The sequence below is a fragment of the Paroedura picta genome, chromosome 10 (assembly GCF_049243985.1).
Source record: "Paroedura picta isolate Pp20150507F chromosome 10, Ppicta_v3.0, whole genome shotgun sequence".
Classification (NCBI taxonomy): domain Eukaryota; kingdom Metazoa; phylum Chordata; class Lepidosauria; order Squamata; family Gekkonidae; genus Paroedura; species Paroedura picta.
The window spans coordinates 29,980,567-29,995,405 of NC_135378.1; the positions used below are offsets into that span (position 1 = coordinate 29,980,567).

General features: G+C 42.7%; 1 protein-coding gene across 2 annotated transcripts in view; it reads left to right on the top strand.

Moving 5' to 3' along the window:
- The window catches only part of CWH43 (cell wall biogenesis 43 C-terminal homolog), a 33,182-nt gene extending 19,300 nt beyond the window's left edge, over positions 1 to 13,882 (top strand). The window contains exons 8-17 of one of the 2 annotated variants that reach the window (XM_077301975.1): positions 35 to 160; positions 1,272 to 1,351; positions 2,378 to 2,530; positions 3,128 to 3,233; positions 4,056 to 4,191; positions 7,541 to 7,690; positions 8,565 to 8,709; positions 9,686 to 9,747; positions 10,784 to 10,939; positions 13,308 to 13,882. In XM_077301975.1, coding sequence (XP_077158090.1) covers positions 35 to 160; positions 1,272 to 1,351; positions 2,378 to 2,530; positions 3,128 to 3,233; positions 4,056 to 4,191; positions 7,541 to 7,690; positions 8,565 to 8,709; positions 9,686 to 9,747; positions 10,784 to 10,939; positions 13,308 to 13,395 — 1,202 coding nt within the window. In that variant the 3' untranslated portion in view covers positions 13,396 to 13,882. The remainder of the gene's footprint in view (positions 1 to 34; positions 161 to 1,271; positions 1,352 to 2,377; positions 2,531 to 3,127; positions 3,234 to 4,055; positions 4,192 to 7,540; positions 7,691 to 8,564; positions 8,710 to 9,685; positions 9,748 to 10,783; positions 10,940 to 13,307) is intronic. The other variant, XM_077301977.1, reaches the window with a different exon arrangement.
- Positions 13,883 to 14,839: the final 957 nt, after the last annotated feature.

The following is a 14,839-nucleotide window of genomic DNA, read 5'->3' on the forward strand; positions in this document are numbered from 1 at the left end:
ATCAAATGTGAAAAAGTGTCATTTTTCATTATAGGAATCATCATGCTATTTATTGTCATAGACATGTTAGTTGATGGGAAGAAAGACCTTCATTGTCTGTTTGGGATACAAAATAGTCAGAAGCCCCTCTTCAAACAATGTGAAAAATTAATCAAATTATGTAAGTATAACTTGCTTCATTCCTAAAAACAAATTGTTAGGAAGCTCATTCCTAAATTCTTTCAGGTTAAAAGTACGAATGTGTAGGATTAAGGTGATATTTTGGAGTCTTTACCCATCAGTACAATATCAGGGCTTAGATTATGCTCTTGAGAGTCCTCAGACACACACTACCTGTAATGCTTGAATTACAGCAACTATCCCTTACCTTAAAATGCATCCAGTTAATGCATCTCTATGGCATTATATCCCATTGAAGCCCTTCCATCCCAAGCCCTCTCTTCCTCAGGTTCTACCCCCCAAATCTCCATGTATTTCCCCACCTAGAGCTAGCAACCCTACCTCTCCTGACTGAGGGCTATGAGGATGCCAAAGCCTGTGGGGGAGAGGGCTACTTGGCAGAAGAGGTGGATGCACAACCTGACATTGTTGTTTTGGAGTGATACACAAAGGACATCAATGAATGTTTGCATACTCTGACATTTTTATATGTGGGGGAAAATCCCATTCCTACATTTACATCATCATCATCATCATGTCATACTTTTCTGACCAAAACATGCAATTCTAAGCAGAGTTACTTCCTTCTAGGTCCAGTGATTTCAATTAGCAGGATGTAAGTCTGTTTAGGATTGTACTGCAAGTGGATTTAAGGAAGAACGCGAGAAGATTTTAGATTTTGCTAGATGAAGCAATTTTTCAGAGAAGTGGATGGCAACAGGTGGCAGCCCAAAAGGACTTGCACAAGATATAGAGCACGGATGGCCAAACTGTGGCTCTCCCGATGTCCATGGACTACAATTACCATGATCCCAGGGGCGCATGGTAATTGCAGTCCATGGACATCCAGAGAGCCACAGTCTGGCTCCCGTGAAGAGACCGATCAGGCCATTGATTATAATGAGACAGATACTATCCTGCTTCTGCAAAAATCAGACATTTCATGGTTTTTCAAAAGTTCTGCTCTGCAAAACTGCTACTCTACCTGCTGTGCTGAAGTCTGCATTTTTTACTAAGATAATATGAAGGCTTTATATTATAGACTCCCAAGAAATCATTTCCTCCTTGTGTCTCCTTAATATTAATATATGCTGTAAATGTTCTGCTTCTAGTTTTGTGGCTGTTTGTCGGTGTAGGCTTACTAGGATTAGGATTGCGATATAAAGCTTACGAGAGAAAATTGGGCCATGGGGTGAGTAATGCACTTCTTTTAAAATAAATCACGTCTTTAATAATGCTTCTTTGTATGCACTTAGCTAATACAGAACAAAGATATTTCAGGATGAATAGAAATTCACGCAGTATTCAGTATGCAATGCATAGACCTGGCAACCCCAATAGAGTTTCTAAGGCAAGAGACGTTTAGAGATGGTTTGCAATTGCCTGCCTCTGTGTACTGACTTTGCTATTCATTAGAGGTCTCTTGTTCAAATAGTGACCAGGGCTGACCCTGCTTAGCTTCCAAGAGCTGTCAAGATTAGGCTAGCCTTGGCTGCCCTCAGGTCAGGGAGACTTATTATATAGAGTAGCCAAACTTTAGAGTTCTGCAGGGATCCATCACCATATGCTTTTCAAAAGTGCCAGTTCAGGCATTTGGCTACAGGCCATGGAGTGATGAGAAATTAAATGACAGGCAATTCTGGCTAGTATTTGGATGGGAGACCTGCAAGGATTTGGATGGAGTTTCTTCAGGGAACACCTGGAGTCTTGACACAGAAGCAGGAAATGGCAAACCACCTTGCCTGGCTGACAGACAATCCTTGGATTTCCTGACAAAATTTGAGTCTAATGGCACTTTTAAGACCAAGAAAGATTAGTAAATTAGTAGTAAATTACTTTCTAGTTATATCTGTACTCTTACAATCTCTGTTCTATTGTCCGAGGAAGTGTGCCTGCACACGAAGGGTCACGCCATGAATAAATCTTTGTGGGTTTTAAAGGTCCCATTGGACTCAAGTTTTGTTGTGCTGCTGCAGACTAACATGGCTATCCACTTGAATCTATCTTGGATTTCCTGGTGATACTACACATGCCATACAATAAATATTAAATAATAATAAATGAGAGGCATGTGTGAATCAGCTCTTAAACAACAGCACTCAAAACTGAATGGAAATAATGTAACCATAGAAAAATAATTGTTCTGGGTCATAATTTTTAGTAGTTGCTCTTTTTTTTTTACTGTAATTTACATTATTCTTACCTATAATTTATACAGCACTATCTGGAAATTTTCATAAGCAAAACAGACATGTTCCTGTCCCCAAAAGCATACAAATGGATGGATATACGCCAATGCCTTTTCTCATATCACCTGTGGCTCTTCCGAGAGTCATTCCTCAAGTGGGCATCTTTCCTGTGTTTACAGAAAGTGAGCGAAATCCTTGCCCATTTGGGCTTGTGTTTGTTCCCTTCTTATAACTGCCACCACCAGAAGAAAGGGTCAGCTGTAAGCTCCATGAGGTAGAGGCATCATATCCAGGAGGGAAGTAAATGTGGCTCTTTTTGGTTCAGTGGTAACTGTCAATATGACTTTTTGAACCAAAGAGTAAGGATGACAGGGCTAAGCAAAAGTTGACTTGCCCGCATCAGTCCATGTTGTGTCATAAAACAGGAATTGTGATCTTACTGTTTTATCCTTTGAACCACCATGAGATGGCCTTTGTCAAGAGTGGTGGTATACAAATTATAAAATAAATTAAATAAATAACTAATGTCCTTCCTGTTCTTCTTTTGGACAAATAGTAATTATGCAAGCTTCTGTCACCTGATAGAGATTACCAGAGCAATCTTAAGAACATTTTCCTGAGAGTAAACCCCATTGAATAGACCATAGTGGGATTCAGAGATGACCTGTTTAGGACTGCAGTTTCTATATTCTTTGGATACTGAGAGGGTAATTTAGTGATATTAGCCATGTACCTTGGCCAAGCCAGTTAATTTTTTCCCCTTTTGAAATTATCTGTAGCCTCCAAAGAAAGAATTCTCTGCCTTGGTTTGGCCATTCAGATTTGGCTATGACAATAAGGGTTGGTCTAATCTGGAACGGTCGGCTGTTCTACTGAATCAAACAGGTACTCTTGACAAAACATTTTCCCTGTTGTGCCTCCCTTGCCTTCTGTAGGCAGACGGTCTTTCCCATCATTTACAGGAGGACTGGGGAAATGTCCGTGTTGAGGAATAAAGAACACGGGTGGTAGAAATAGCAGTGGTGGTCATCACACAGCAGTGGGCTCCACTCCTCAGGCTGCTCAACAACTGTCCAATGCTGTAAGGTGATCTAGGAGTGGTGAACCGGTCTTGGCTTGGGACTGAAGAATGTTGAGATGACAGCAGTAGTGGTGAAGGCTGTGAAATGAGGTGTTCATGGTTCAAAGAGGCAGCCTGGTGTAATGGTTACAGAGCTGGACTAGAATCTCGGAGACCCAGTTTTAAATCCCCACTCTGCCATGGACCTTGCTGGGTGGTCTTCAGCCAGTTGCTTGCTTTCTCTCAGCGTAACCGGGCTGTTGGCATGAGGATGAAATAGAAGAAGAGTGTTTTATTAATATCCTGCTTTTCTCTACCTGAAGGAGTCCCAAAGCAGTTTACAAACACCTTTCCCTTCCTCTTCCGACAACTGATGCCCCGTGAGGTAGGTGGGGCTCAGAGCTCTGAGAGACTTTTACTCTAGTTGGATGGGTAGAATGGGAACACTTTTTCCTAGTCTGTAAGGCAAACAAAGATAGCAGCATCAATAATAAGTGTTAATGTATTTTTTGATGGGAGGTGCACAGTTTCATCAGATGGAGGATCCCATTTTATTCCTGTTCAAGTGTCTCAAAGAAAATTTTGACTGAAGATTTCTTAACATGCTTGGAACTTTTCAAACATTTTGCCACCTTTTTGTTCTCTAGGTGCAGACTTCATTACCATTATAGAGAGTGATGCCTCTAAACCATTCATCGGAAACAACGATCTAACCATGTGGCTAGGAGAACAGCTTGGCTTCTACACGGATTTTGGGCCAAGTACACGAGACCATACATGGGGGTGAGTCATATTTGAGCCCAGAGATTCACAGGCTAGCCCCACCCCTGTTCTCATCTGCTTCAGAGGAGAAGCCAGTGGGAGACAACATCGCATAGATGCTACTGAGCAGATAGCCGAACCAGTGGAGCAGGGAGCTTGGGTGAGGCATCACTAGAATGGCCACTGGCAGGGGATGGGAGACATGGTTGCCAGATGAGATTGGGAATGGAGCCTGGGGAGGACAGGCATCTGAGTGGGGATGAAATAGAACAAAGTAGAAGAAAAAGAAGAACTCATTTTTATACCCTGTTTTTCACAAACCATGCAATGCTGTTTTCTTCTGGGGAATTGATCTCTGTAGTCTGGAGATGAGCTGTAATTCCGATGGATTCCCTGGTCCCACCTAGGGGCTGACATCAGTAGGCCCCATCAATAAGCCTGCTAGATCCAGGGCAGGCCCAGTATTTTCAGGATTGCTGCCATGGCTCTTCTACAGCTGTGGCAGCTGTAGAGTGGAAGCAACCTAGGAGGACACTGCAAGGGGGAGCCACCCTCTCCTGTGCTGCTGTGGCTGCCTGGCCTCTCCAAGCCTGAACAGTGAATAGCATGCCCCTCCCATCAGTCTACATTTGGTGTAGTGGTTAGGAGTGCTGACTTCTAATCTGGAGAGCTGGGTTTGATTCTGTGCTCCTCCACATGCAACCAGCTGGGTGACCTTAGGCTAGTCACAGCACTGATAAAACTGTTCTGATCAAGCAGTGATATCAGGGCTCTCTCAGCCTCACCCACCTCACAGGGTGTCTGTTGTGGGGAGAGGAAAAGGAAGGCGACTGTAAGCCGCTTTGAAACTCCTTCAGGTAGAGAAAAGCAGCATATAAGAACCAACTCTTCTTCTTCTACATTTGTGTGCTTTGTAGGATGCCAGCCTCCAGACGGGACCTGGAGATCACTTGGAATTACAGTTTATGGCCAGACTACCAAAAACAGTCCCTCTGCTTTGGAGGGCAGACTTGATAGCATTGTACCTCCTACAGGTCCTTGTCCTCCACAGGATCCACACATACCCCCAATCTAAATTTGGCACCCCTACCCCCTGTTCGCTGCTGGTGGCTTGAGGGGAACCCGATAGGCCTACTGCTTTGTGTTAGACTTTTACTTGGTGCAGTGCTGCAAAGTGCAGCACAGGAGAAGGGGAGAGTGAAATCCCCTTTGGTAACTTTTCCTCCTGGGGCTTTAATTTATTTCAGTACTGTTAAATGTAGTTTATTTTTAACTTTATGAAAACTAGTGATGAATGTCTGGGTTTGTCCTGCCAGCTTTTAGAACCTGGGGCTGTTTTGGACATTGAGATTTAGAAAGATATGTGTGTTGTGGTTTTTTTGGGGGGGGGGGTCACTGGTGCATTTATTCTTCCCACACACCCGTGGTTCAGGCTGTCTGCATTACAGATACTGTCAAAATGTATCTTTTGGTGTGTTTAAGCTCTGATGTGGAAAAGTTTATTTTCTTTTTTCAAACTGTAAGGCTTTCCTCTGCAGTGGTATTTTCTGTTTCCAGCTAAAGTTGGGACTAGTTGTAACACTTGCCAAACTCAGGAGGCAATGCTTGAGATTTGGATTACAACACATGTAAATGATTAAAAAAAAAAAACACACACCAGGGAATCAATAAGGAAATTATTTAGAAGAAAAGTTGGTTTTTATACCCTGCTTTTCACTTCCTGAAGGAGTCTCAAAGTAGCTTGCACTTGCCTTCCCTTCCTCTCCCTGCAGCAGACACTGTGTGAGGAGGGTTCCCCCTGAGAGAGCTCTGACAGAACTGTCCTACAAGAACAGCTCAGAACTGTGACTAGCCCAAGGTCACTGAGCTGGCTGCGTGTGGAGGAGTGGGGAATCAAGGCTGGCTCTCCAGTTTAGAGGCTGCCGTTCTTAACCACGACACCAAGCTGGTGTACATTTCTTAGCCTCCAGTTCTCAGCATATTCTGTTTTTCTCTTGTGCATATTGAAGACTGGTTTGGGTAAGATGTACCCATCAGTGCCTCTGTTTAGTGCTTGATTCCAGAAAGGGGGAGCACTTCCATTGAAGATTTATTGTCTCTTCCTCAAGGGGCTCTGGGGGGGGGACTGCTGGGGTGGGGGCAATAGCATAAATCTTTCAGATCTGGGGTAACAGATGGAAAGGTCTGGCTTCAGGAATATTACCTGTTTCTACCAGTTCTACAGGTTCTCACTTGTATGTATTTCTGTGTTTAAAATAGGGGAAAACGGTGGTATAATAGTGCTTACTGTGTCAGACTAGGCCCTACCTGGAAGCTGGCACCCCTAATATAAACCCCAGTTTTCTTTAATTTCCCCCCAAAGATGGATGTGTTCTGAATTCTGAAAAACAATCAGACTTGCTAAACCACTCATTGAAAAATGTTGTCCATAATGTATCTCTATGTACATATTTCAAACAAGAATGTTAAGCTGTCTGTAGAATGTAAGTCGTTTTTGCATCTTATGGCCATAAACCTCCACCTTCTTCCATCCCAATACATGGAAATGCATTCTTTTTTACAGGTTACTATTAGGCAAAATGTATTGCCTCCTCCAAACAATTTTGGCCTTGTGGAAATTACAGTTGGTGGAGAAATCCCGTACCTTCAGTGGAATAGAAATATTTACAGTGCCACCCTAAGAAGTATCACACACTTCTAAGTCCATAGAAACCATAGAAGGGTGTAAATCTGCTTAGGATGGTCCTGGAAATAACCAGAGATTGGTTAAACATTTTTAGCATCCTGGATAAAAGACCTCCAGAGGTCAAAAGACCCAAGAATACCAGCATTCTAATACAAGAGGCACGTTGTGACATGAGTAGACATGCTTATGGCTTAGAATTGCAGTCCTACTTGAATCCTACTGCAGGTAGGGTTGGACATCAAGGACTAGAAAAAGCTCTTTCTAAACACTCTTACCTATCACTTCTAGATTATTTGGAAGTGACAGAGGAAAGAACACATGAGATGCTTCATCTCCCTTGAATCCTAGACAGGCCTCTACACTAGTTGGTTTAGTTGGTGGAGGGGGGGGGGGCAGAGAGGTTGGAGATCTTCTAGGAATGATAATCAATCTCTAGATAACAGATCAGATCTGCTAGAGAAAATGGCATTATGGCTCCTTTGCTCCCCAGACTCCACTTCCAAATTTCTAGGAATTTTCAAGATAGAAGGTGGCAACCTTAGTTGGTTATGAGACAGGCACCTTTGACTGCCCAACAAGGCCATCTACGTTTGAAGCACTTTAAGTGTCTTAGGATAATGAAATGCAAGCGAATGATGCTTTAGAATTAATCATAGTCCATTATTTTATTTTCCTATCATGCAGGATGATGGTTATCTCAAGATACCCAATTGTACATTCCAGGCACCATCTTCTCCCATCTCCTGAGGGAGAGATAGCTCCAGCCGTATCCATGACTGTTAATTTCACAGGGAAACTGGTGGATTTTGTGGTTGCTCATTTTGGAAATGAAGAGTATGTACAACAACCATCTTCATGTGAAGAAAATGCTTATTTCTATAGTAGAGACTGTTATCAGCCACATCATAGAAAATGCTTTTATACAGATAATGGATATCCATCCACCAGTGTTTAAAACTGCTACACTTAGCTCATGCTGTGCAGAAATTCTTGCAAGGCAAGCTATTGCAAAGCAAATACTTACAGTAAACAAGTCAAGAAAAGCTTTCAGAGAAGTGTCAGGAGCAGGGGGAGAGCATAGGAGAGTGTAAGAACATAGGGAGAGTTCCAAGTTTACGGGTGACCCTCTAATTCGTGTGGGAAGTCAGTGGAATTAGGAAGGGGTGTGGCTCAGTGGTGGAACAACTGCTTGGCATGCAGAAGGTCCTAAGTTCCTTCTCTTGTAACCGATGTACTCTGCACTAAGCTAGTTGTCAAATCTCTACTGAGCCTTGAAAATCAGTGGGTAGCTTTTGGTAAATTGCTAGTACATGTATGCCATCCTGATTGAGTTTTTTGGAGGAAGAGTGGGACAGAAATGATCCATAAATAAATATTCTGGTTTGTAGTTAATGTTAACCAAAGTACTGGTAATATTAATTGTATATTTATTGATTGATTTTTGTTCTTCTGTTTCACCCTTCCCCAAAGGCTCAGGGCATATGACAGAATTTTAAAAAGTGTACAAATTTAAAACTAGTTTCTCAAGCGCCACATAATTAACAAAAAGGACAGGTGCGGTAGGCAGCATAATAAACTCCGGGATGTAAATTGATTTGGGTAGAGTTAAATATGGTTTTGATAGGGGGGCCAGTACATTTTATAGATGTTATTCAGGAGCCTCAACCATAGGAGGAAGACTCAAAAGCATGTTATCTACCACTTTCAGAGAAGACTTGGACAGAAAGCTCCAAGCAATCACTGTTTCCCATCTATTGAAGAACAGCTCTGAGCACACTGTGTTTCTAGGATATGTCACTTCAGCTCCTGGCTCCAGAGATTACTTGCAATTAATTGAAAATGGCAACATGAAGGTATTGAAGAACTAATTATGCTAATAGCAATGACTGATTTGTTACTTAAAATAGAGAAAGTAATTTAACATTTTGTAATATAAATATTCATGCCCAAAAAGCAAAATAGACAAAACTGTGATTGCATTTTTTTAAAAAAAATTCAAGATCTGTAGTGTCAGCATGCCCCTCTTCTGCTGGACATGACCGCTCTGAATTTTTCTAGCAGTGTCATCATAAGCAGAGTATCTATAGACTATTAGCCAAGTGTGACCCCCATTCTGTGGATGGCTAAATCTGCAAATCAGGGCCATGTGGAGGCTCAACAGATTTTTTTGCAATCTTGGGGCGTTCCCCAGCTTTGCAGAAAAATCCAGAATGTTTAAACTTTCCCCAAAGTAGAAGAATGTTTAAAAATAAGTCTGTGCATGTGCAGACAACACTTCTACCTTGCTTCTTCAGCAACAATTGGGAGCTGTGACAGAGCCCTGGAGTCTGGCAGTAACAGATGCCAAGAGCCATTCCAGGCCCTGATGCAGGGATAAAAGAATGAAAGAAGGAACAACATGAAGGCCGATCAATACAGATAGTTTACTGAGGAATCATTTGTGTCAGTGTTCCAGAGAGTCAAACCCAAAACGGGGTCTGGATTTACCTCCCATTTTCAATGCATACATCTTACATCAGTAGCTTGGCCCTCTAATACGCAACCTGCTTGTATATTTCCAGTTCTGACAGTGGCATGAGCAATGTCCTTGTAAGTTTCCCATCTTAAAGTATACAACCATTTCTTATAATATCTTATAATATCCAATGACCATAAGTTCATGAAGATGTCATGGAGGATCCCACGCATAACTCGCTCTCACAAAGGTTCCTTTTATTTCATTCTTTGACCTACCTGGATCGACTGGTCTTTATTTGCTTCCTGATGCAGGGGTGGCAGATGCTACTTACCTTACCCAGTTCTCTTCTTTTTGACTTGTTTCATTACTAGGATGTTGACAGCACAGACCGTGACAGGTGGTGCAGCTATATCATGTATCGTGGATTAATAAGGTATGTCAGAATTGTTACCTTTTTTCTTTGAAGTAGTTTGTAGCCTGGACTCTATAAAGTCTCCCATTTGTTCAGTCAGACAAATTGAAATTATGAATTTCAGTTCATTTATTTATATATACCATAAACTAGCAAACAAGGCAGGCTGTATTAACACTGCAGAGTGTTTTAAGTCTTGAAGAATTTGGGGGAAGATTGGATTGGTGGAAGGTAGGAAAAATGGAGACAAACAGGAAGAAGACAGAATCTGGAACATTGTTCATGGAGCACTGATCTTGTTCTGCAAGCCCCACTTATGTGAGTGGGGATCCTAAACCAATTTATACCAAACCATTGAAAGTAACAGAGTTAGAAGAGTGTAACTCTGATTGCACTACAGGGCACATTTATTTAATTGTATGGTGTGTGTAGTGTAGCCAGGAGATCTGAGGATTGTCTGGCAGCCAGGCAAGGGGCATTCAGAGCTGGTTTGCCATTGTTGCAATAGGTTGCTAAAGCTTTATAATCTTGTAGCAATGTGTGTGGCCATGACAGGGCAGTGAAATGACATTAATATGGGTGGGACCTGGAAAATATGTACCTTCCTATTCACATGATGTACAAAGATGTTTTGACCATGATCTTAAGAAAGAAAACAAACAAACAAAAGACTATCAAATCAGATTTGGGAAAGAGTCACAAAGGGGGGGGGGGAGAGCGGGTACTTGGAAACAGAACTTCAGGAAGGAAGTCAAATTAGAGCAAACCAATCAAATTTTCATAAAGGTACTAAATCATAGAAAGTAATGCTTCCAGGTTATGGACTTCCAAAAGTCTTTTTAGATTGTGTTGAGAAACAGAGTGTTAAAAGGAAGTGAATGTTAGTGGCTGCTTATTGTAAAGAGAGACAAGTCAAAAAGTTCTCCCCTGAAACGGACAAATGCCCATTTGGAATCTTGAATAGGTGAAAATTGGTATGAGGCTGCTGCTGCTATTATTATTATTGTTATTATTATTGTTGTTATTATTGAAACAAAATTATACCCTTTTATGGCAGGTTGGGTTATGCTCGGATTTCTCACGCTGACCTGAGTGATTCTGAACTTCAGATGGCAAAATTTAGAATCCCAGATGATGTAGTTAATTATGTGGACAATGACAAAATCACCACTGACCCCAATGACGTTGCAGCAGAAGTGCACTTCAGTTCCAGGTTAGTGTACTATAACAATAAAATGTGTTTTCTGACTCTCTGATCTGGAGGGCCCAGTTTAGCCTAATCTCTCAGATCTTGGAAGCTAAGCAGGGTGTCAGGTTCCCCGTCGACTCCCTTTCCAATTAACAAACTTGGCATAATAGCAAAAGTGATTTATTGAAGAAGCGATACAAGGCTCATGATCCTTCTTGCTGAAACTGATTTGATAAACAATACATTGATTAATATAGTCCTGAGTTCCCATACCCTAATAGCATAAGCCCACCCCAAATGTTGGAAGGTAGAACTTCTCTTTTTTTCCCATCAGAGGCATGCAAAACAACCAGGTGCACATTACACCAGCCAGGCTCCATGATAACATTCTTCTTCCCTTTCTCCCACAAGTTCAGCCTATGTGAAAAATTTACTAATTAGGCCACACTTTTTGTTGTCTGATACTGATCCATATATTTCCAACAGATTAGCTCTATCCCCCTGCAGCGAGAAAAATTAGAGCAACAGTGACCATGGAAAAAATGGTATCCTAAGGTTTTTTAATCCCTAAATATTGGTAACAGAATTTTATCTATAATCTTTGTAGCTGAATTGTGTGTGTGTGTGTGTATTGTGAAGGCCTTTGGCCAAAACAATACGATCAGTCTACTACTATCACACAAAAAAAAATTAAGCTACACAAAAAGCAGAATAAAGCACAGCACAGAAAACAAAAATTATGAAAGTGGCTACAAGCAGATACACATTCCTGGACTGCTTGCCCCCCTTGTTACAATAGTTGTTCCAGTAACCAAAGACGACTGGCACCTCATCGATACCTTACAACAGTGGTCCCCAACCTGCGGGCCGCGGCCCGTTGCCGGGCAGCGAAGGCCATGGCGCCGGGCCGCGACTCCCTCTCCCCGCCCCTCCCCCCCGCCGCAGTAAAAAACTTCCCAGGCCGCAAGCTTGCGGCCCGGGAAGCTTCTTACTGCGGGAGGGCGGGGAGAGGGAATCGGGGCCGCGCTGCGCCCCTGCGGGCGCGGCTCGCGGGCGTGGCCCGATGCAGGGGTGCGACTCGCGGGCATGGCCCGCGGGCGCGGCCGATGCGTGGGTGTGGCACGCACGGGCCGCGGGCCGCGCCCCAATGCCCTGCCGGTCCCCAACCTCAGAAAGGTTGGAGACCACTGCCTTACAAAACCCAGCATGGCAGGAAGCTGAGAACTAGGCCGATCCTGACACAGGGTTGGCTGCAGTTAGTGTTCAAGTGAGAGGTTTGCAATACCAAGATAGACAACGGCAAACCACCACTGAATGTGTCTTGAAAACCCTATGGGGTTACCATAAACCAGCTGTGCTGGATGGGAGGGTGATCTGGCTGTGACATCTGTGACCCCATTGATTGCCAGGGTTGATTCGGCTGATCTGGCTGGCTAGGCGGGTGTCCCCTACCTCCCTCACCACTCCATGTGCATCCCTCTCGAAACTGCGCACTTGGTGGAAGAGGACGACCATCCCAGATAGGAGTGTACCGTTCTTCCGTCGAGGGTATACAATAGTTGTGCTCCCCTGCTAGCCAGCTATGCCTCAACAACACTTTCTACCACAAATGTTTAGGTCAGTGGCTTGAGAATCAGTTTAGCAGGCTCTACCTTAGAGTCAAGAGATTTTGGGGTGGGGGTGGGGGGGATAATTCCATTTCTACGGTGATGGTAGGGGGACAACTAACAGTGCAATCCTAAACAGATTTACTTTGGAAGCCAATTAGTTTCAGTGGGTGTCAATCTGTGTAGATAGCACTGTTAATCTATTGTTGCAGTTCTATGTAGATTATGTAGCTCTTGGTGCACAGGCGGAAGTGTCAGATGATGGTCTATGACAGGGGTAGTCAACCTGTGGTCCTCCAGATGTCCATAGACTAAGGTGACCAGATATCTGGCCCTGCAAGGCGGGATGCGCCGCAGCGGCAGGCTGGCCCTCCCTCCCTCCCCCCTCCCCTTAGAAGGGCAGCAGCAGGGCCCGCCCGGGAGAGCTGAGGGCCCTGATGGAGCTTTCAAAGTTCTGCAGGGCCTGCAAAACAGAGTTCTTCTGCCAGGTCTTTGGTTGAGGCCAGGATTAAGATTTAGGGGCTTCCCTCAGGCTACACTGTACCATCAAGCGACCTCCCCTGGGGGTTGGCTGTGGGTAGGGGGAAAGTTTCTTAGCTGTCTTGCTTATTGGGGTTATATGGTTTTTGCAGGGTAAGGGTTTTAATGGATTTTATGTCGGATGTAACCCGCCTTGAGTCATTTGAAACAGGAGGGCTAAAAATTGACAAAATAAATCATAAATAAAACTGCAATTGTTATGTCGTATGATGAAACATTAAGAACTTTTGCTCATTTTCCCATAGGTTTGGATCCTACAAAGAAGGACACAACTATGAACAGAATCATCACTTTCATATGAGCACTCCAAAGTATTTTAAACAAAACAATTAAGAGGATGATGTAGCAACATGTTAACAAAAAGCAAACCCCTCCAGCTCTATGAACAGTTAACTGATAAAGTGATATGTATGAAGATCGAGTAACATCATAGTAACTTCAGTTGATTATATAAAGTTCTGTACGTCTGTCAAAATTCCTGTGTCTTTGTGAAAGAGAACAGCTGTATTTGACCTGCATCCTGTTTCGCAGAGTGGCCAACTAGATCCCTCTGAAGGCCCATATGGGGGCCGGAGCCATCCCTAGGCCAGGAGTGGGTTCATGACAAGACCTAGTCATTGCTTCAGCCTTGCAAGACTTCTACTGCCAATCTGATTGGTGGTGGGCCACTGCTCTGCTCAGTTTGTAGCAAGTTTGGGCACAATGTAAACGGTGATGGGCACTTTTCACCCTGAGACACCACCATTCACCTTACTTTGGTGCCCCAGTGAGTTTCATGGAGGAAAGTGTTTTCTTAAATATAATGAACATTAAGGTAGTTCATGTTATACGATCTTGAATTTTTATGTCTTGTATTAGTTCACACATTAATGGAGAATCAATGAAGGAATGTTGGACAAAACAAAAAAATCGTCACCCATTGGTGGAAGACAGTGACAGACATTTTATTGAAGTTTCTAAATCTTACAAGTGCAAAATTAGCTAAATATGTGCACACGATGTTGGTTAAAGTTCAAAATCAGAGAAATGGTTGATTGTAATTTCCAGATAACAGGAACTTTCATGTCTCTACACCCTCACCCTACCTTGAAGCATATTAAAGAAAAAAATAAATTATAATTGTTTGACTAATTCAGATCATAGTATTCAGCTTTTTGCTGAAATATGATTCAGGTTAATTCTGCACAGAATTTATTTTAAGTCTAGGTTTAAATGTACACCCAATTTTGTTAACCAGTACTTTCACTTGCTTATGAAAATTCCCTAGACCACCCTGTGTACTCAGGTATTGAATGCAGCTGGTATAGAAAACGGCTGTGGACTTGGAAAGCTAGGTCAGGATAAACTTTCAGGGTTGCCTCCACAGAAAAAGAGACTTTTGTTCTGCCATTAACTGAGAAGTGGTATAACAACGTTCATTTATTTATGTGATTTTTTCATTGCCCCTCCCAGCATAGCCGTCTTGGGGCAGCTTACAATAAATCAATAAAAATAGCAATTAATTCATGACAACAAAAACAACATTTTATAATTAATGTAACACGAAAACCTATTAACATTAATCATTAAAACCAATTAGTAATAAGATCAACTGATGATATACTGTATTCTTGGGTGTTGCTGGATAGTTCCAGTTACTTCTGGAATTACTTTCTTGATGGTAGTTTCCAATGTGTGTGGGGAATCTTTGTGGAGTGGAGACCAATTATATTCTAGTGCAGGAATTCATTGGCCCCAACCAAATGCCTGGTGGAAGAGCTTTGTTTTGTAGGCCCTG